Here is a 22,835-nt window from a genome sequence, read left to right on the forward strand (position 1 = left end):
CCCAGCAATAGATGAATGGATCAAGAATATGTTGTATATATACACAATGGTGTTTTACTCAGCCATAAGGAAGAATGAAATAATGGCATTTGCTGGTAAACGAATGGAAATGGAGAAAACCATGCTAAGTGGAATAAGACAGAAAGTCAAGGGTTGAAATTTTTTTTCCATATGTGGAAGCTAAAACAAAATAAGTGAAAGAATGTTGAGAGCCACAGCCGAAGGGGCCCCAGCAAACTTTCAGACTGCCAGCTGATGATTGGCTCACAGCGGCCCCAGCAACTTCTAGCTGATTGGCTCCTCTGTGGTGATGCTCATTGGGCTGTTTCCCCGCCCTTTCAGACTAGGGAGCTGCTCATTGGGGGACTTTTTTTGGCTCCGCCCACACGACCCAGCCAATCCGCCTCAAGAGCAGGAGGAGTGGGGGAGGTTGAGAGGCTTGTGGGAAGCCGGTGGTGGCAGTTGGGCTCTGAGGGTTTTTCCTGAGGAGCTGTTTTGTTTGGCGTGTGTGGTTCTAAAAATAAAGTTAGTTTCTTTTGACAAGTGGCTCCTGAATTGTGCCCAGCCAGACTGCGGCAAAAGAAGGCAGTGTGGGAGGGGGATCAGATTTCATGAAGTTAGAAGTAGGGGAATGGGAGGGAATAAAGAGGGAAAGGTAAGGAAATATGGAGTGAATCTAACTTATATATGTATATAAATGTGTCAAAGGGACTATCTCCTTTATGTGTATGTATAAAGTACCAATCAATCAATCAATAAATAAAGGAGTAAAAGGAAGATCAGTAGAGTAGAGGAGAGAGCAAAGGGCGAGGGAGAAGTGGAAGAAAGAGGAGGGGAATGGGAATTGAAATCAAATTCCTACTATGTATAATTATGTCAAAAGGAATCCATATAACTATGTCTAAATATAATGTTCTAATAAACATGGTAAAAATACCTATCTTATAAAATTATATCCCAGATTAATCAATACATAAAAACTGGTTAGGGCAATATCTAGATCATGGTAAGATCTTAAACCCATAGACTCTAAGAAAGAAGTGTATTATCAGACCAACATGATGAAAGCAGTATTAGTGTCTTGCACATTTCTAGTCCAATCACTTTGGGAAGGGCTGCATGTTATATGTGGCTGCTTTCTGTCTCAGCCTTCCGAGTAGTTGGATCACAGAAACATATCATTGCACCTGGCCAATTTGTTTTTATTATGGAAAAGTATTACTGCAAGGGATTCTCATCTCTCCTCACTGTATTTATCATGTAGCATACACAGTTAGTTGTGCATTTATTTGCTTCCTCTTTCTATGTTGAAGGAACCCTAATTGTGTCTTTGGTTTCATCTCTCACCAGTGTGAATCAGATAAACCCTTACTGGTTTTAGTTACTTAATGATGGTTCAATGACAGTCTGCTTTCCAACTTAGGAGTTGGCGTGTAATTCAGTCATGGAGTGGTTGTGCATTGGGGTGTCTGTTGGGAAGCTTTGGGGAAAGATTTCATTATCTTTTTATTATGAGAGAATATACTTTTTTGACTGCACATTATTCTCCTTTTTTTTTTCCCTTAATGTCTACAGTTTTGATAGCCATTCTGCAACAATGAGGGGTGGAAAGCCTAAGGAAAATCACTTTCATAATGAAAAAAATAGAAAGATGAAAATGTAATCATAGAAAGATAGGATCATAGCTCTTGATGATATTGAGTCAATTATTGAAGTAACCTATCTTCAGTTTCCTTTTCACTCTTATAAGCCCCTGTGAATTAGGTTTTGTTGTTACTTGTTTCTGAAACCATTTTAAATGAGACAATTTTCAGGAAAGTCTTTGAGTAACACAGCATAAGTATGTGCTTACAAGTGTGTATATGTGGAGCAAGCAAAGAACACATAAGAGAGTCACAAGGAAAATATTTCATTAAAAACACATTTAATCTATTATTATTCTTGGATTTTTCCTCATTTTGTTATGAAAATTATCAAACACACAGCAAAATTGAAAGAATTTCACACTAAATATTTATAATATTGTTAACATTTTTACTGTATGTGCTTGATTACCTAACTATCCCTTTAAACATTTTTTTTAGTTGTAGATGGACACAATACCTTCATTTTTTATTTATTTTTATGTTGTGCTGAGGATCAAACCCAGTGCCTCACACGTGCTAGGTGAGCACCCTACCTCTGAGCCCCAACCCCAGCCCCCTAACTATCCTTTTTAAATTTTATTCTTTGATAATTTCAAAGTAAAGTGTAGGCACCAGTACATTTCCTACGAAATACTTCAAAATGCCTATCATTAAGCACATTTCACCAATTATTCACAGCTTTTTTCTTCATACTAAATATTATAAACAACAAAATGTACAGATCTTAGCTATTTTGACAGTTGCCTATACTTGTATATTGCAAACCCTTATCAAGATATGTTTCCACAAACAATCAAGAACATGAAGAGAGAGCCTATAGAATGGGAAAAAATCTTTGCCACCTGTACCTCAGATAGTGCATTAATCTTCAGGATATATAAAGAACTTAAAAAACTTAACATCAAACACAGTTGATAAATGGGCAAAAGAAATGAACAGGCACTTCACAGAAGAAGAAATATGAATGGCCAACAAATATATGAAAAAATGTTCAACATCTCTAGCACTTAGAGAAATGCAATTAATACTACACTGAAATTTCATCTTACTCCAATGATAATGGCAATTATCAAGAATACAAGTTACAGTAAATGTTGACAAGAATGTAGGGAAAAAGGTACACTCATACATTGCTGGTGATACTGCAAATTGGTGAAACCACCCTGGAAAGCAGTATGGAGATTCCTAAGACAAATTTGAATGGAACCACCATTTGACCCAGTTATCCACTCCTTGGCATATACACAAAAGACTTAAAATCAGCATACTATAGTGATGTGGTTGCATCAATGTTCATAACAGCTCAACTCACAATAGCTAAGGTGCCTTCAGTAGATGAATGGGTAAAGAAAATGAACATATACATAATAGAATATTACTCAGGTATAAAGAAGAATGAAATTATGGCATTTGCCAGTAAGTGGATGGAACTGGAGGCTATCATGCTAAGTGAAATAAGCCAATACCAAAAAACCAAAGGTGGAATGTTCTCTCTGATATGCAGATGCTGACTCACAATAGGCTGTGGAAGGGTGAGAAATAGAGGTTCACTGGATTGAATAGGGAGTAATGGGGGGAAGGGAGAGAGGATGGGAATGGGAAAGACAGTAGAATTAATCAGACATAACTTTCCTGTGCTCATATATGGTCATATTTCATTGATCATGTATTCACATGACCAATGAAACTTCACAACATGTACAATCACAGAATGGGAAATTAGACTACAGTTAAGTATGATATGTCGAACCCGTGGAGGGGCAGAGCCGCCCCACGCGCCTGCAAGGTAGGCGGACCTGCGATCCATCAGCAGAACAGGCCCAGCGGCCTGCTGAGGGGCAGAGCCGCCCCCTCCCCCCGCGCCTGCAAGGTAGGCGGAACTGTGACCACCGACAGAACAGGTCCAGAAGCCTGCGGAGGGGCAGAGCCGCCAACCGCACCTGCAAGGTAGGCAGACCTGCAACCCACCGGCAGAACAGGCCCAGAAACCCGCGGAGGGGCAGAGCCACCCCCGCGCCTGCAAGGTAGGCGGACCTGCGACCCACCGGCAGGTCAGGCCCAACAACCCGCGGAGGGGCAGAGCCGACCCCACGCGCCTGCAAGGTAGGCGGACCTGCGACCCACCGGCAGAACAGGCCCAGCGGCCTGCAGAAGGGCAGAGTCGCCGCCCATGCCTGCAAGGTAGGCGGACCTGCTACCGACCGGCAGAACAGGCCCAGCGGCCTGCCGGCATGGTAGGCACATTGCCCCAATTGGAGGAGGGGCAGAGCCGCCGCCCGCGCCTGCAAGGGAGACTTTGCAACTATACAAGAGCAATATAAATATATAGGGGGAAAATTCAATAACACAACAGTTTCACCAAGCAGAAAGAAATGCGAACAGTATGAAGAGACAAGGAAAGAAAGGACCACAGCAATGCAGGTCAACTCAACGTTAGAAGAGGTAATATCTGCAGCAGACGGAATGTCAGATAAAGAATTCAGGATATACATGCTTCAGATGATCTGGAGTCTCAAGGAAGACATCAGACAGCAAAATCAGACAATGAAAGATCACTTCAACAATGAATTACATAAACAAATCCAAGAAGCAAAAGATCAACTATACAGGGAGATAGAGGTTATAAAAAAACAAACAAACAGAAATTCTAGAAATGCAGGAAGCAATAAACCAACTTAAAAACTCAATTGAGAATACTACCAGCAGAGTAGAACACTTAGAAGATAGAACATCGGACAATGAAGACAAAGTATTTCAACTTGAAAAGGGCATAGACAGCTCAGCAAGACTGTTAAGAAACCATGAGCAGAACATCCAAGAAATATGGGATAACATAAAGAGACCAAACTTAAGAGTCATTGGGATACAGGAAGGTATAGAGGTCCAAACCAAAGGAATGAGCAATCTATTCAATGAAATAATACAAGAAAACTTCCCAGACTTGAAGAATGAGACAGAATCCCAAATCCTAGAAGCCTACAGGACACCGAATGTGCAAAATCATAAGAGATCCACACCTAGACACATTATAATGAAGATGCCCAATATACAGAATAAGGAGAGAATTTTAAAAGCTACAAGAGAAAAGAAGCAGATTACATTTAGGGGTAAACCAATCAGGATAACAGCTGATCTTTCAACACAGACTCTGAAAGCTAGAAGATCCTGGAATAACATATTTCAAACACTGAAAGAAAATGGGTTCCAACCAAGAATTGTGTATCCAGCAAAATTAAGCTTCAGGATGGAAGATGAAATTAAAACCTTCCACGATAAACAAAAGTTAAAAGAATTTGCAGCTAGAAAACCATCTCTCCAAAAAATCCTCGGCAAAACATTAGAGGAAGAGGAAATGGAAAATAACAATGAAAACCAACAGTGGGAGGTAGTACAGTAAAGGGGAGAAAATAGTCAAAGAGGAAAACAAATCATGTTTAGTAACATAAATAAACAAATATGGCTGGAAGAACAACCCATATCTCAATAATAACCCTAAATGTTAATGGCTTAAACTCACCAATTAAGAGACACAGGCTAGTAGAATGGATCACAAAACAAGACCCAACAATATGCTGCCTACAGGAGATGCATTTGATAGGAAAAGACATACATAGACTGAAGATGAAAGGTTGGGAAAAATCATATCACTCATATGGGCTTCGGAAACAAGCAGGAGTGTCCATACTCATATCAAATAAAATAGATTTCAAGCCAAAGTTAATCAAAAGGGATAAAGAGGGACACTACATACTGCTTAAGGGAACCATACACCAACAAGACATAACAATCATAAATATATATGCCCCAAACAATGGAGCAGGATGTTCATCAAACAAACTCTTCTCAAGTTCAAGAGTCTAATAGACCACCATACAATAATCATGGGAGACTTCAACACACCTCTCTCGCCACTGGACAGATCTTCCAAACAAAAGTTGAATAAGGAAACTATAGAACTCAATAACACAATTAATAACCTAGACTTAATTGACATATATAGAATATACCACCCAACATCAAGCAGTTACACTTTTTTCTCAGCAGCACATGGATCCTTCTCAAAAATAGATCATATATTATGTCACAGGGCAACTCTTAGACAATATAAAGGAGTAGAGATAATACCATGCATCCTATCTGATCATAATGGAATGAAACTGAAAATCAACGATAAAAGAAGGAAGGAAAAAGCATACATCACTTGGAGAATGAACAATAGGTTACTGAATGATCAATGGGTTATAGAAGACATCAAGGAGGAAATTAAAAAATTCTTAGAGATAAATGAAAACACAGACACAACATATCGGAATCTATGGGACACATTGAAAGCAGTTCTAAGAGGAACATTCATTGCTTGGAGTTCACTCCTTAAAAAAAGAAAAAACCAACAAATAAATGATCTCATACTTCATCTCAAAATCCTAGAAAAAGAAGAGCAAAACAACAGCAAAAGAAGTAGAAGGCAAGAAATAATTAAAATCAGAGCTGAAATTAATGAAATCGAAACAAAAGAAACAATTGAAAAAATTGACAAAACTAAAAGTTGGTTCTTTGAAAAAATAAACAAAATCGACAGACCCTTAGCCATGCTAGCGAAGAGAAGAAGAGAGAGAACTCAAATTACTAGCATACGGGATGAAAAAGGCAATATCACAACAGACACTTCAGAAATACAGAAGATAATCAAAAATTATTTTGAATCCTTATACTCCAATAAATTAGAAGACAGTGAAGGCATAGATAAATTTCTTAAGTCATATGATCTGCCCAGATTGAGTCAGGAGGATATAGACAACCTAAACAGACAAATATCAATTGAGGAAATAGAAGAAACCATCAAAAGACTACCAACTAAGAAAAGCCCAGGACCAGATGGGTATACAGCAGAGTTTTACAAAACCTTTAAAGAGGAACTAATACCAATACTTTTCAAGCTATTTTGAAATAGAAAAAGAGGGAGAACTTCCAAATTCATTCTACGAGGCCAACATCACCCTGATTCCTAAACCAGACAAAGACACTTCAAAGAAAGAAAACTACAGACCAATATCTCTAATGAACCTAGATGCATAAATCCTCAATAAAATTCTGGTGAATCGGATATAAAAACATATCAAAAAAATTGTACACCATGACCAAGTAGGATTCATCCCTGGGATGCAAGGCTGGTTCAATATACGGAAGTCAATAAATGTTATTCACCACATCAATAGACTTAAAAATAAGAACCAAATGATCATCTCGATAGATGCAGAAAATGCATTCGACAAAGTACAGCATCCCTTTATGTTCAAAACTCTAGAAAAACTAGGGATAACAGGAACATACCTCAATATTGTAAAAGCAATCTATGCTAAGCCTCAGGCTAGCATCATTCTGAATGGAGAAAAATTGAAGGCATTCCCTCTAAAATCTGGAACAAGACAGGGATGCCCTCTCTCACCACTTCTGTTCAACATAGTTCTCGAAACACTGGCCAGAGCAATTAGACAGACGAAAGAAATTAAAGGCATAAAAATAGGAAAAGAAGAACTTAAATTATCACTATTTGCAGATGACATGATTCTATACCTAGCAGACCCAAAAGGGTATACAAAGAAACTATTAGAGCTAATAAATGAATTCAGCAAAGTGGCAGGCTATAAAATCAACACGCATAAATCAAAGGCATTCCTGTATATCAGCGACAAATCCTCTGAAATGGAAATGAGGACAACCACTCCATTCATAATATCCTCAAAAAAAAAAAAAAAAATACTTGGGAATCAAACTAACAAAAGAGGTGAAAGACTTATACAATGAAAACTACAGAACCCTAAAGAGAGAAATAGAAGAAGATCTTAGAAGATGGAAAAATATACCCTGTTCATGGATAGGCAGAACTAACATCATCAAAATGGCGATATTACCAAAAGTTCTCTATAGGTTTAATGCAATGCCAATCAAAATCCCAACAGCATTTCTTGTAGAAATAGATAAAGCAATTATGAAATTCATATGGAAAAATAAAAGACCCAGAATAGCAAAAGCAACTCTAAGTGTGAATCAGGCGGTATAGCGATACCAGACCTCAAACTATACTACAGAGCAATAGTAACAAAAACAGCATGGTACTGGTACCAAAACAGGCGGGTGGACCAATGGTACAGAATAGAGGACACAGAAACCAATCCACAAAACTACAACTATCTTATATTTGATAAAGGGGCCAAAAGCATGAAATGGAGGAAGGATAGCATCTTCAACAAATGGTGCTGGGAAAACTGGAAATCCATATGCAACAAAATGAAACTGAATCCCTTTCTCTCGCCATGCACAAAAGTTAACTCAAAATGGATCAAGGAGCTTGATATCAAATCAGAGACACGCCGTCTGATAGAAGAAAAAGTTGGCTACGATCTACATACTGTGGGGTTGGGCTCCAAATTCCTCAACAGGACACCCATAGCACAAGAGTTAATAACTAGAATCAACAAATGGGACTTACTCAAACTAAAAAGTTTTTTCTCAGCAAAAGACACAATAAGAGAGGTAAATAGGGAGCCTACATCCTGGGAACAAATCTTTACTCCTCACACTTCAGATAGAGCCCTAATATCCAGAGTATACAAAGAACTCAAAAAATTAGACAATAAGATAACAAATAACCCAATCAACAAATGGGCCAAGGACCTGAACAGACACTTCTCAGAGGAGGACATACAATCAATCAACAAGTACATGAAAAAATGCTCACCATCTCTAGCAGTCAGAGAAATGCAAATCAAAACCACCCTAAGATACCATCTCACTCCAGTAAGATTGGCAGCCATTATGAAGTCAAACAACAAAAAGTGCTGGCGAGGATGTGGGGAAAAGGGTACACTTGTACATTGCTGGTGGGACTGCAAATTGGTGCAGCCAATTTGGAAAGCAGTATGGAGATTTCTTGGAAAGCTGGGAATGGAGCCACCATTTGACCCAGCTATTCCCCTTCTCGGTCTATTCCCTAAAGACCTAAAAAGAGCATGCTACAGGGACACTGCTACATCGATGTTCATAGCAGCACAATTCACAATAGCAAGACTGTGGAACCAACCTAGATGCCCTTCAATAGACGAATGGATTAAAAAAATGTGGCATTAATACACAATGGAGTATTACTCTGCATTAAAAAATGACAAAATCATAGAATTTGCAGGGAAATGGATGGCATTAGAGCAGATTATGCTAAGTGAAGCTAGCCAATCCCTAAAAAACAAATGCCAAATGTTTTCTTTGATATAAGGAGAGTAACTAAGAACAGAGTTGGGAGGAAGAGAATGAGAAGAAGATTAACATTAAACAGGGGTGAGAGGTGGGAGGGAAAAGGAAAGAGAAGGGAAATTGCATGGAAATGGAAGGAGACCCTCATGGTTATACAAAATTACATACAAGAGGAAGTGAGGGGAAAGGGGAAAAAAAAACAAGGGGGAGAAATGAATTACAGTAGATGGGGTAGAGAGAGAAGATGGGAGGGGAGGGGATGGGGGATAGTAGAGGATAGGAAAGGCAGCAGAATACAACAGACACTAGTATAGCAATATGTGTAACCGATGTGATGCTGCAATCTCTATACGGGGTAAAAATGGGAGTTTGTAACCCACTTGAATCAAAGTGTGAAATATGATTTGTCAAGAACTATGTAACATTTTGAACAACCAACAATAAAAATTAAAGAAAAAAAAAAAAAAGGAAGAGTGCTCGCCTCCCATGCACAAGACCCTGGGTTAGATCCCCAGCACCACACAAAAAAAAATAAAATAAAATAAAGAAAAAAAAAAGTATGATATGTCAAATATGTTCTACTGTCATGTATAAATAAAAACAAATTAAATAAAACAAGTTCATTGCTGGTTCTGTTGTATTATGTATTTCAAGAACAAGTTACTAAATTGTTTCTAAGGGTCTGAAATGGAATAAAATATGGCTTCGTATTAGAAAAAAAAAAAAAAAAAGGTATGTTCCATAAACCCAGAAAGTTCCCCCATGCCTCTTCTTAGGCAAATTCCACTTCCTATCCCCAAGAGGCAATCATTCTTTTGATAATTTTTTCACACTCAGTTTTGATTGTCTTGAAATTCCATGTAAGTGGTGGTTTTTGAAATATTGGTCTATTTCTGTGAGTTGTCAAATTTATTAGTATAAACTTCTTTTTAGCATTCTGTTACCTTCTTTTTTTCATTGATTTTAAAAAAATAAATGACAGCGGAATGCATTACAATTCTTATTACACATATACAGCACAATTTTTCATATCTCTGTTTGTATATAAAGTATGTTGTGGCTGGGGATGTGACTCAAGCGGTAGCGTGCTCACCTGGCATGCGCGGGGCACTAGGTTCCATCCTCAGCACCACATAAAAATAAAATAAAGATGTTGTGTCCACCAAAAACTAAAAAATAAATATTAAAAAATTCTCTCTCTCTCTCTCTCTCTAAAAAAAATATATATGTTGACACCAATTCATGTCTTTGTACTTTGGATAATGATGTCTATCATATTCCACCATCCTTGCTAACCCCCTACCCCCTCCCTTTCCCTCCCACCCCTCTGCCCTATCTATTCCTCCCATGCTCCTCCTCCCTACCCCACTATGAATCAGCCTCCTTATATCAGAGGAAACACTTGGCATTTGCTTTTTTGAGATTGGCTAACTTCACTTAGCATTATCTTCTCCAATGTCATCCATTTACCTGCAAATGCCATGATTTCATTCCCTTTTATTGCTGAGTAAAATTCCATCTTGTATATATGCCACACATTTTTTATCCTTTCATTCACTGAGGGGCATCTAGGTTGGCTCCACTGTTTAGCTATTATGAATTGTGCTGCTATAAACATTGATGTGGTTGTGTCCCTGGAGTATGCTGTTTTTAAGTCCTTTGGGTATAGACCGAGGAGAGGGAGGGATAACTGGGTCAAATGGTGGTTTTATTCCCAGATTTCCAAGGAATCTCCATATTGCTTTCCATATTGGCTCTACCAATTTGCAGTCCCACCAGCAATGTATGAGTGTACCTTTTTCCCCACATCCTCAGCAACACTTATTGTTGTTTATATGCATAATAGCTGCCATTCTGACTGGAGTGAGATGATATGACTTTAGTATTTTAGTACATGGTTTCTGTTAGTTCTTTGAGCATATTTAGAATAGTTGGTTTAAAGTCTTTGGGTAGTAAGTCCAATGACTTGTCTTCCTTGTGGGGAGGTTCTGTTAACTTTTTTCCCCGTGTGTGGGTCATATAAGTTCTTTGCATGTTTAGTGATTTTCTGTTGAAAACTATGTTTTAGATATGCATCAACTCTGAAAAACAATTCTTCCCCCTTTCTAGAATTTTGATTTATATATATATATATATATATATATATATATATATATAGAGAGAGAGAGAGAGAGAGAGAGAGAGAGAGAGTTGTAGATGAACACACACCTTTATTTATTTATTTTTTTATGTGCTGCTGAGGATTGAATGATAGGCAAGTGCTCTGCCACTGAGCTACAGCCCCAGCCCGGCTTATGTTTTGTTTGGTGACTTTTCTGAACTATTGGTAAAGTCTGTAGTCTTTGTGTGTGGCCAGTAAAATTGCTGTTCTGTTAGTTTCATGATCAGGTAATGATGTGACAGAGATTTCCTAAACACCTAGCGCCAAAAGGAAAATAAAACAACAATAAAAACCCACCTAGTCTTTGCATAAGGGCTCTATGTGTTTGTTGAGGCACATCTTCAACAGTCAACCAGGCAGTTGAGATTTTCATTAGAAGTTTCGGATTTCTCTAGAGATGTCTTATGTTTATGATGTAGATTAATTCAAGAGTATTACGTTATTTTGAAAAAAAAAACAGAAGGTGTTTCTAAATGACTGCTTCCTACTTGGCTTTGTATGTCTCCATTTGACTTTTGGTTTTCCGTTTAGAGAGAATCTGTCATTGCAGCTACCCCATCTGAATGTTTTTAAATTAATACTTATTAGTGTGGTGGTGGGTGGCAACAGGTGGGAGGAAGGGGACTTTTTTTATATTCTCAGTAAGCCTCACTCTTAGGTAATATGATTTTCAGAATGAAGCCTTCACAAGTGTTCTGATCCTTCCTTTAGCATGCATTTATGCCCCTCTAGTGATACAGATGTTGTTTTCTCAGTCCTCCTAACTGCAGTGGGTTTCCACAGGTGCTCTGAGGTTATGATCTTTATTGGCCTTCCCCTTGTAGATTAAGGCTTTCATTTCTTAAAGGAGATAAGGAAGGCAGGCCTATCTAAGTAGTTTTCAGTAGTGACTGTTTGTTCTCTTTGTTAACTGCACATGTTTTCCATTTGTTTACTTGGGTGTAGTTTTCATTTCTCTTCCCCTTGTCCTTGTGATCAAGAAATTTGGTGTGTAGAGGAAATAGGAAAGATAGCTTGTGACTGCTCTTCTCCTCCATAATCATTATCACAGGGAAAAGCTTTCTCAGGATTCTTCCTAGTCTTCCCTGTAACACCCTAGTGGGTTTCTTCAAGAAAAGCCTATCAGAAGGTACAGCCTCCCTATTTCAAAGGCCGTCACGGGATTTATATTCTTACAGTAGCCCACATTCTGCAGTTAGAAATTTATTAAGGACTTTTAGCTAACTTTTCTTACCAGTGCTCAGTGGCTTGTTTCCCAGATAAGCAAATGCTGGGATTGTGCTCCTCCCTGCAGGTACCTGTCTCTGCTCAGATTTTGGGTTATTTGATTGATCTGCGACCTCAATTTGCTGATGGATTTGTTCAAATAATTTGGAATTTGTCCAACTCTGTTCTAATTGTGTGAGAGGATACCATTTCTGTTTCTCTGAAAAGAGGTAAAATTAAATGTCTGAAAGTTCTAATTTTCATAACATTTTCTTTTTTACTTAGGAAGCAGAAACTAAATATGAAGAGCAGATTGGTAAAATTATTGTGGAGACACAAGAACTTAAATGGCAAAAGGTGAGTATTTCCCCCCTCAGATTAGCATTTTTAACATCTGTTTAAAATGTATTCTAATCTGTATTGCAGAATTAATTTTTAAATTTCCTAAACATATTCAGGGGTAGTACATTATTTGAAACAAAATCTCAAGAAAATTCCAAGTAAAACTGTTGGTGACAAATGGACTTCCAGAAAATAGGATAAAATTTTTGTTTAGGTTTTTGGTATTATAACATTGAGGATAACTGAAAATTTCTATATATTATTTTACACTTGAGAAACATACTATAGGAGAATAAGAGTATTTTGAAATCAGTGAAACTTTGGAACTAGTGCCATATTTTCCCTGGGATGTTTTTACATAATGTAACCAAATAGACAAAAATAACATCAGCTCTGGTTTTTCTCTCTAGCTTTATGATAGTGCTTCTTGTGCCTTTCCCTCCATGTAATCTTAAAGCTAAAAAAGTGAAAGCTTGATGATGATGATACTTCTCCTTTTCACTTGGCAGAATTGAAACAGGAACTTACAGTTAATATATCAGAATCATAATTCAGATGATAGAGATTAAAACTAACTAAAAATTATTCAAATTGTGAGACTAGACAGACTCAAGATTATATCAGAATATCAAAGAAAAATCAGAGTCAGATTAAATGAGAGACAGGTTTGTAATAGGCCTGAATGTGGCTAGAAAGCACAGGTAAATACTAAGTACAAATCAAAGCTCAAAGTACATTTCAAAATGTAAAGTTATATCTTGTTTCTGATTTTTATTTTTGTTTTGTTTGTTTTGAAATTGGAGGTTCTCACTGTATTTCCAAGCTGGTCTTAAACTCCTGGGCTCAAATGACCCTACTACCCCAGCCTTCTGAGTATCTGGGACTGTTATAGGCGTGAGCCATCACACCTGACTTTTTTTTAATACTTTTTTTGTAGTTGTAGGTGGACACAGTACCTTTATTTTATTTATTTATATGTGGTGCTGAGGATCGAATCCAGGGCCTCACATGTATTAGGCGAACAATCTATTGTTGTGCCACAACCCCAGCCCACACCTGGCTTTATCTTGTTTTTGTATAGGAAGAATCAACAGTATAAAAATCATCAGAATTCCTAATTTAACCAGTGGTTTAATACCATCCAATTTAAAATACCAACAGCATGTTCAGGGAGCTTAAGTTTCCTGAACATGTTGATTCTAAGGTTTATGTAGAAATAAACATACGAGAATGACTGGGAAAGTTTTGAAAAAGAAGAGACCCAGGGCCTTACACATACTTTATAAGCATGTTATAAAGCTATAATAATTAAAATAGCTTGGTTATTAATGTGAATACTTATTCAGTGGAACTAATAGTATACATAAATATAGATACATAAAATAATTTAGTGAATGATAAAGATGGCTTTCAAGTCAATAAGGATGAATAGATTATTCAATAAATAGTATTAGACAAAGACGGTAGAATAGAGGAGGGGTGCAATTTCCAGTTGTTCCATAGCTAGGGATTCAAGCAGTGAGAATTCATACTGCTTCCAGGGGAGGTGGGTACACAGGAAATGAACCAGATCTCAATATCAGAATCATAGAGTTAGAGACAAAAGTTGGGACTCTTTTTGTCCCAGTATGGCATACGCATATCAAAATTATTCTTGTCAATAAGTTTGACCACCTCAGTGGTGAAAATCCCTCCACTTTTCATTAAGATTTATTTTATTTCACTTTAAAAATTTACATATTTTAAAATTTTTCCTTCATTTTTCTATCAAATGTGAGTGTAAATGTGTGTATGTGTGGGTATATGTGTTCTTGCTGTGTTGTTTGGCTCATGAACACACATACATATATATGTTCATTTTTTTCTCTTCATTTTTATCTTTTTTTCCTTCTTTCTTTGCTGTGACCCATGCAGCATCCATAAAGGAATCTTGAGTAGGGGTGACTGGAGATGAAGAAAAACACAAAGAAAACACAAAGACATTTTTAAGCAAAGCTGGGGCCGGGTGAGACACTTCTCTTTGATGGAGGAACAGTGACCCAGAACTAGCTCCACAAGTTTATTGTATAGGGTCTCATCAGAAAGTTAAACTATAGGGGCATTGTGAATTGTTCAAGGCTTGTGAGTTGTCAGAGGCTCTTTGTGTACTAAAAAGTTACAGAGCTTCATTTTTTGCAGCTATCTTACTATTAACATGGTAGGAACATTCTGCCGCACCCAGGAATGTTTCCCAGGCTTGGCTTTTGCTGATGCTATAGGATCAGCTGATGACCAGCTGATGACTGGGGGCTCATCTACTCTCCACATTTCTCCTCTTCTTCCTCTTCCTCCTCCTTCTCCTTTTCCTCCTCCTCTCAGACCCAGGGCCTTACACCTGCTAGGCAAGTGCTCTGTCGCTGAGTTACACCCCCAGATTTTTTAGATTTTTTTTGTAGTTGTAAATGGACAGAATGCCTTTATTTTATTTTATATGGTGCTAAGGATTGAACCCAGTGCTTTGCACATGCTAGGCAAATGCTCTGCCACTGAGCTACAGCCCTAGCCTGAGCTTTTCTTTTAAAAAAAAAATCTTAAAACTTTTTCTTTTCTCAACTATTTGTTATTTTGACTTGTTTTGACTTTAGAGGAGTAGGGGTTTTATTTTTGTTTGTTTATGTGTTTTGGATTGACTTTTTGTTTTGGCCCTTTTTTTTCATATTACTCCTTCTCTCCTCTCTTTCCCCTTCAATAGCCAAATTAGCTAATTCTTTATCTTGTTATTTATTCTTTTTCTTTTATTTTTTACTCCCCCTTTTTTATAGCCATTACTTGTTACCTGTCCCTGTTGTATCTCTTTGTATCTTTTGAATATTTTAAACTTTATTTTACCTTCATGTACTATTTTCTTTTCTCTTAATTAACTGTAATTTTGCTATATTTAAGAACAATTTAGTTTATATAATTACTACCCTCAGTTTTCATGTTGTTGCAGTTGTTAGTACCGGGGAGGGCATAGTTGATACCTGCTCTGTACTTTAATACTAGATCTAGTTCACAGTTATTTGTTGTTTTTGCTGTTATTAAATAGTAACCCCACCATTTCTTTTGGTAATTAATGGTGTATATCCCGTAGAAAGCATCAGAGGACAGTTATTCTAATGCTGATGTTGATCACTACTGTGTTTGCTATTGCTTGTTTTCCCCTTTTCTGAGAGGGGCTGGGAAGCATCTGGTATACTACAAGTCTACACCATAGAGACTCACCCTTGGAATCCACTCCTCCAGCAAAATCAGAGAAAGATTTCAAAAAGATGGCTTAGAAAAACCCACAGTGAGAGCTGAATCGTGAATCACACTGACAATGAGTTTCAAAGTACTAATAGTTCTGAATCATTGGATGGTCTTGATGTTTGCAGATGAATTCCTATATTTGAATTATCTCCAAACAAGGGAAAAAAGTCAAACTTGTATCTCAAACACAAAGGACTATAAACAGGGTGCCTTAAAGGCTCCATCTGATGATCAGCAAGGATTTAATTATAATTATAATTTGATTAAGAAGAATGGTATGACTGTAAAAGGAACAAAGTGTTGGGAAAGCATCAAAGATTTTCCTGGATACCTTTTTTGGAACTTATACCTCCACCTCATTCAGTCAGTAAGAAAATCTTTTGCATTTCAATAAGAAAACACAACATTTTAATAACTGTCCCTATTCAGGATGACTCAAATTCAGATGCTATAGAACCACCACCTCCTGCCATAGTACCTGCTCACTATCATCCTGACTATCCAGGGTCAACCAGAGGTATGGCATCCTGTTATGGTTTGGATGTGGGGTGTCTCCCATTAGCTCATGTGTGAAAAAATGCAAGAAGGTTTAGAGAAGCAATGATTGGGTTATGAGAGCCTTAACCCAATCTGTGAATTAATCCTCTGATAGGGATTAACTGGTAATTGAAGTGGTAGAGTGTGGCGGAGGACATGGGTCATTGGGAGCATGCCTTTGGGGTATATATATTTTTTTATTTTATTGTTTTTTTAATGTGGTGCTGAGCATCAAACCCAGAGCCTCACGCATGCTAAGCGAATACTCCCCCGATGAGCCCCAGCCCCAGCCCCAGCCCCACGGCCCCTTTTTATATATATATTTTTTTCACAAATAGGACTTTTTATTGGTCACTATTAAAAATTTGAATTTTAAACAGATTCTTTTTTTTATTGGTTGTTCAAAACATTGTAGAGCTACTATTGACATATCATATTTCATACATTAGATTCAAGTTGGTTATGAACTCCCAATTTTACCCCAAATACAGATTGCAGAATCACATTGGTTACACATCCACATTTTTACATAATGCCCTATTAGTAACTGTTGTATTCTGCTACCTTTCCTATCCTCTACTATCCCCCCTCCCTCCCCTCCCATCTTCTCTCTCTACCCCATCCACTGTAATTCATTTCTCTCCTTGTTTTATTTTCCCATTCCCCTAGGACACCCATAGCACAAAAGTTGATAACAAGAATCAACAAATGGGACTTACTTAAACTGAAAAGTTTTCTCTCAGCAAGAGAAACAATAAAAGAGGTAAATAGGGAGCCTACATCATGGGAACAAATTTTTACTCCTCACACTTCAGATAGAGCCCTAATATCCAGAGTATACAAAGAACTCAAAAAATTAAACAATAAGAAAACAAATAACCCAATCAACAAATGGGCCAAAGACCTGAACAGACACTTCTCAGAGGAGGACATACAATCAATCAACAAGTACATGAAAAAATGCTCACCATCTCTAGCAGTCAGAGAAATGCAAATCAAAACCACCCTAAGATACCATCTCACTCCAGTAAGATTGGCAGCCATTATGAAGTCAAACAACAACAAGTGCTGGAGAGGATGTGGGGAAAAGGGTACTCTTGTACATTGCTGGTGGGACTGCAAACTGGTGCGGCCAATCTGGAAAGCAGTATGGAGATTCCTGGGAAAGCTGGGAATGGAACCACCATTTGACCCAGCTATTGCCCTTCTTGGACTATTCCCTGAAGACCTTAAAAGAGCGTACTACAGGGATACTGCTACATCGATGTTCATAGCAGCACAATTCACAATTGCTAGACTGTGGAACCAACCCAGATGCCCTTCAATAGATGAATGGATAAAAAAAATGTGGCATTTATACACCATGGAGTATTACGCAGCACTAAAAAATGACAAAATCATAGAATTTGCAGGGAAATGGATGGCACTAGAGCAGATTATGCTTAGTGAAGCTAGCCAATCCCTAAAAAACAAATACCAAATGTCTTCTTTGATATAATGAGAGCAACTAAGAACAGAGCAGGGAGGAAGAGCAGGAAGAAAAGATTAACATTAAACAGATACATGAGGTGGGATGGAAAGGGAGAGAAAAGGGAAATTGCATGGTAATGGAGGGAGTCCCTCATTGTTATACAAAATTACATATATGGGGTATATATTTTGTATTTGGCAAGTGGAATTTCTCTCTCTACTTACTGATCAACTGCTTCTCTGTACCACATTCTGCCATACTGTCCTGCCTTATCCTAAACCCTGACAAATGGAGCTGGCTGTCTATGGACAGAGGCCTCTGAGACTGTGAGACACCCCCAAAACTTTTCCTCCTCTAAAATTGTTCTTGTCAGGTCTTTTAAGCCACAGCAGTGAAAAACTTGACTAAAACACATCCTCACCATATTATGCCTCCACAGCAACATTACTTACCACTTCTACCTCCTGAACCACCAATAAGCCATCCAGTGCCACATCTTCCCCAGGCTACAGGTACTCCTCATTTGGTATTTAGCCAGGCTCTACCTTCACCAGTGACCTCTGCTCCACCACCAATAACCCCCTGTCCCCGCATATATCATTGCCTAGATGCCAACATATATGAAATTATCCTCCTCCAGACACTCCCCCACCTCAACATTGTGTCCAACATGTAACTGCACCCCTCCTCACCATTATAATTCTAATCCTTTACTCCAGTTTACTGAAGATCAAGGAACTCTGAGCCCTCCATTTGCAGAACTAGAGGAAATGAGTCCTGGTATATGCCCAGCACAAAGAGAGCCACCTCCTCCTTCATGAATTCAGTGTCTGCCTTCTCAAACCCCACTTCCTGGACCACATCATCCAGATCAGACAAGATATAAACCTTATTACCAATGATACTAGTATTTTGAACTGAAGATAGAAGGAGGAATAAAACCTATGTATAGTCAAATTTTAAATTAAGTTTTGATTGTTTTGGGAAAGAAAAGTACCTCTAAGTGAGGTAGCTATAAAACACATTGGGTCTTGTCTCTCAAAAGGGTTTTATATCTTGACTTTAGGATTGATTTCAAGTACTATGTAGTACAGATAAGTGGCTCAGTTCAGCACAGCTATATTTTAACACCTTTGTTCCCCAGGTGGTAAACTGACCCAGAACATTTGTTAAAAAGAAAAAAAACTGAAAAAATTTTTTTCATTGTTTCACTTTCAAAAGTATTGCTTTAGTTAAACTCAATGTTTAACTTGTGGTACATCCACAAATGATATCAATAAAGACCTTTTGACCTAAATGATACTATAAGTCAAATGGACCTAATAAACATATATTTTGGGGAGAATATTTCTCCCAACAACAGCTGAGTATGCTTTCTCCTTAGCAGCTCATGAAGTCTTTTCCAAAATAAACCATATTTTAGGATACAAAGCAAGTCTTAGCAAATATAAAAAAATTAATATTCCTTGTATCTTATTAGATTATAATGGATCAAAATTAGAAATCAACATCAAGAAAACATATATAAACCACAAAAACACATGGAGATTGAACAGTACTCTTTTAAATGATGAATGGCTCATCAAAGAAATGAGAAGAGAAATTTTAAAATTTCTAAAATTGAGAACAGTGATATAATATACCAAAACCTCTGGGACACTCTGAAGATGGTAGGGAGAGGTAAGTTTATAGCATTAAATTCCCACATTAAAATAAAAAACCTCGGGCTGGGGATGTGGCTCAAGCGGTAGCGCGCTCGCCTGGCATGCGTGCGGCCCGGGTTCGATCCTCAGCACCACATACAAACAAAGATGTTGTGTCCGCCAAAAACTAAAAAATAAATAAATATTTAAAAAAATAAAATAAAATAAAAAATAAAAAACCTCAAAAAGACCCCAAATAAGCAAATAAACAATTTAATGCTCCATCTCAAGGCCCTAGCAAACAAGAAAAAACTATTTCCAAAACCAGTAGAAGATGGAATAATTTTAAGATCAAAGCTTAATAAAATGGAGAATAAAAAAGCAATACAAAGAATCAGTGTACCAAAAGTTGGTTTTAGGAATGATAAACAAGATTGATAGCCCCCTAGCAAAACTAACCAAAAGAATGAGAGAGAAGACCCAAATCAACAAAACTGGAGATGAAAAAGGAGATATCACCACAGACACTTCTGAAATCCAGAGGATTATTACAGACTATTTTGAAAACTTAAGTTTTAACAAATTAGAAAAGCTAGAATATATCGACAAATTTCTAGACACATATGACCTACCCATATTGATATAGAAAATGGAAACAGACCAATTTCAAGCAATGAGATCAAAGCAGTAATTAAAAGCCTTCCAACAAAGCAGAGTCCATGACCAGATGTATTCTCAGCTGAGTTATAACAGACCTTTAAAGAAGAACTAACTGCAGCCCTCCTCAAAATATTTCATTAAGAAGGAAGGGAACACTCCTAAACTAATTCTATGAAGCCAGTATTACCCTGACACTAAAATTAGAAAAAGAGACATCAAAGAAGGAGAACTACCAATACCTCTCATGAACAAGATGCAAAAATTCTTAATCAAGTATTAGCAAACCACATAAAAAAGATTATATAGCATGACCAAGTTGGAACCATCCCAGGGATGTATGGTTAGTTTAAATTAATAAGTCAATAAATGTAATTCATTGCATAAACAGAATCAAGGACAAAAATCATATGATCATCTCAATAGATGCAGAAAAGTCCTTTGACAAAAATTTAGCATCTAGTCATGTTAAAAACACTGGAGAAACTGTGAATAGAAGGAACTTAACATCATAAAGACTATGTATGTTAAACAAAAGTCAGCATTATACTGAATAGATAAAAATTGAAAGCATTTCCTCTAATCAGGAACAAGATAAGGATGTTTACTCTCACCACTCCTATTCAGTATAGTTTTTGAAACTCTAGCAACCAGTCAAGAGAAGGAAATTAAAGGGATACAAATAGGAAAAGAAGTCAAACTATCTCCATTGCTGATGACATGATTCTATACCTAGAAAACTTGAAAAACTCCAAAAGACCTCTACATCTGATAAACAAATTCAGCAAAGTAGCAGGATACAAGATCAATATTCAAAACCAACAGTTTTCTTATACTTCTGTAATGAATCTGTCAAATTCTCCATATTTGCTGAAGAAGGCAAAATAGTTGATTGGCCCCCTTTATGAATCCTATATTCCACCAATCACCTACATGGACAGATCAAGCCCTTAAAATTCCCTAGACAACAGACATCCATTGGCATCCCTCTCTTGGCACCCCTCCCTCTTTGGGAATTCTGCTTTCTTTCTTTATATTGCTCTAATAAATCCTGTTCCTTTACTTTTACCCTTGTGTCCATAGATTTCATTCTTTGAATTTTTAAGACAGGGAACCCACCTGACATCCATGCTCTGTGTTACTCCATGTTATAGTAGTTGTTTATATTATGTATATTTGTACATTTTCCCTCTTTTCTTGAGTGATCTTTTGATAGGACAGTGTCTGTACAATAGTATTTAAGACTCTAGAAGTCACACATTTGAATATACCAATATGGAAAAATGGTGAGAAAAAATTATTATTAGACTATGTAGATTTTACTAAGCCAGCAGCCAAGAATATCCAAGTAAAAGCAAGAGGACAAAGGACATCCCCAATCACAAACAAATTTCAGTCTGTTATTAGACTCATATCACAGAGTGGCCAAGAATAGAGAGTAATATTAATGATAAGGACTTTGGAAATATCATGATTAAGAAATAATATGTTTACTTATTTAAGGTTTTAAATTGTTACCAAAGAGGAAATAAAACATTTGGGAAAATAAAGAACAAAACCCTGCAAAACTAGGCATTGCAATCTGATTATCTGAATTCGGTGTCAGCAAGCTTTTTCTGTAAAGAGCATATGGTAGATATTTCAGGTTTTGTGGACCCTGTGATCTCTTTCATAGCCACTTAACTCTGTTGTTACAGTGTGAAAGCAGCCATGTTCTGTATTTAAAAGAATGAATGTGTTAGCCGGGCGTGGTGGCACATACCTGTAATCCCAGCAGCACTGGAGGCTGAGACAAGCGGATCATGAGTTTAAAGCCAGCATCAGCCACAGCAAGGCGCTAAGCAACTCAGTGAGACCCTGTCTCTAATATAAAATACAAAATTGGGCTGGGGATGTGGCTCAGTGGTTGAGTGTTCCTGAGTTCAATCCCTGGTACCCTGCCCAGGCTCCAAAAAAAAAAAAAAAAAAAAGAATAAATGAGTCTGTATTCCAATAACACTATTTCTGGCACTGAAATTTAAATTTTATACAATTTTCAGATAGTTTGAAGTATTGCTATTCTTTTGATTTTTTTTTCTTTTTAGCTATTTGAAATTGTAGATTTACAATAGCCACCTCCTCAAGAAGCATTACAACACTGAAAATTGTTGACCATTTGAAATTGGGATTCCTACTGAGGTTGGAAACCCTAATTCTGTCCAAAAGCATGGGCTTCTCCAAAGGCATAACTGCTGTTAATGTTAACTCACTTACCTCTTGACTTTTGGCAAGCTTTTGCTGAAAGTTCTGTCATCTGGACGGATTTTAATTCTGGTAAGGAGTCATAAGATAGGTCAGCTGAGACTGCTGTGCTGTGTCCTGTCTGATATTTTTCCCATTTTTCTTTAAAAAAATGACCTATTCACAAATGAGATTAAACTTCAATTTAGGGAGGGTTTCTAATAGATCAGTTTGTACCACAGTCATTGCTCAAGAGACTAGATTGTCATTTTGCCTTTGGATAGCAGAAGAAGAGCAGCAGACTACTACTACGACTACTACTACTACTTCTTCTTCTTCTTTTTTTAAAAACACATTTTCTCTATCGGCAACATTTATAAGAAAGAGCTAAGAGAGAGATTTTCTCTAGTAATTCACTAATTATCAAAATATTT

General features: G+C 37.3%; 1 protein-coding gene across 1 annotated transcript in view; it reads left to right on the forward strand.

Moving 5' to 3' along the window:
* The window catches only part of Ccdc73 (coiled-coil domain containing 73), a 128,125-nt gene that overhangs the window by 14,856 nt on the left and 90,434 nt on the right, over window positions 1-22,835 (forward strand). Inside the window, exon 2 of the mRNA XM_071616315.1 lies at window positions 12,547-12,618. Within this exon, the coding sequence (XP_071472416.1) occupies window positions 12,547-12,618 (72 nt within the window). The remainder of the gene's footprint in view (window positions 1-12,546; window positions 12,619-22,835) is intronic.

Source organism: Marmota flaviventris, chromosome 9 (genome assembly GCF_047511675.1).
Source record: "Marmota flaviventris isolate mMarFla1 chromosome 9, mMarFla1.hap1, whole genome shotgun sequence".
NCBI classification, from domain to species: Eukaryota; Metazoa; Chordata; class Mammalia; order Rodentia; family Sciuridae; genus Marmota; species Marmota flaviventris.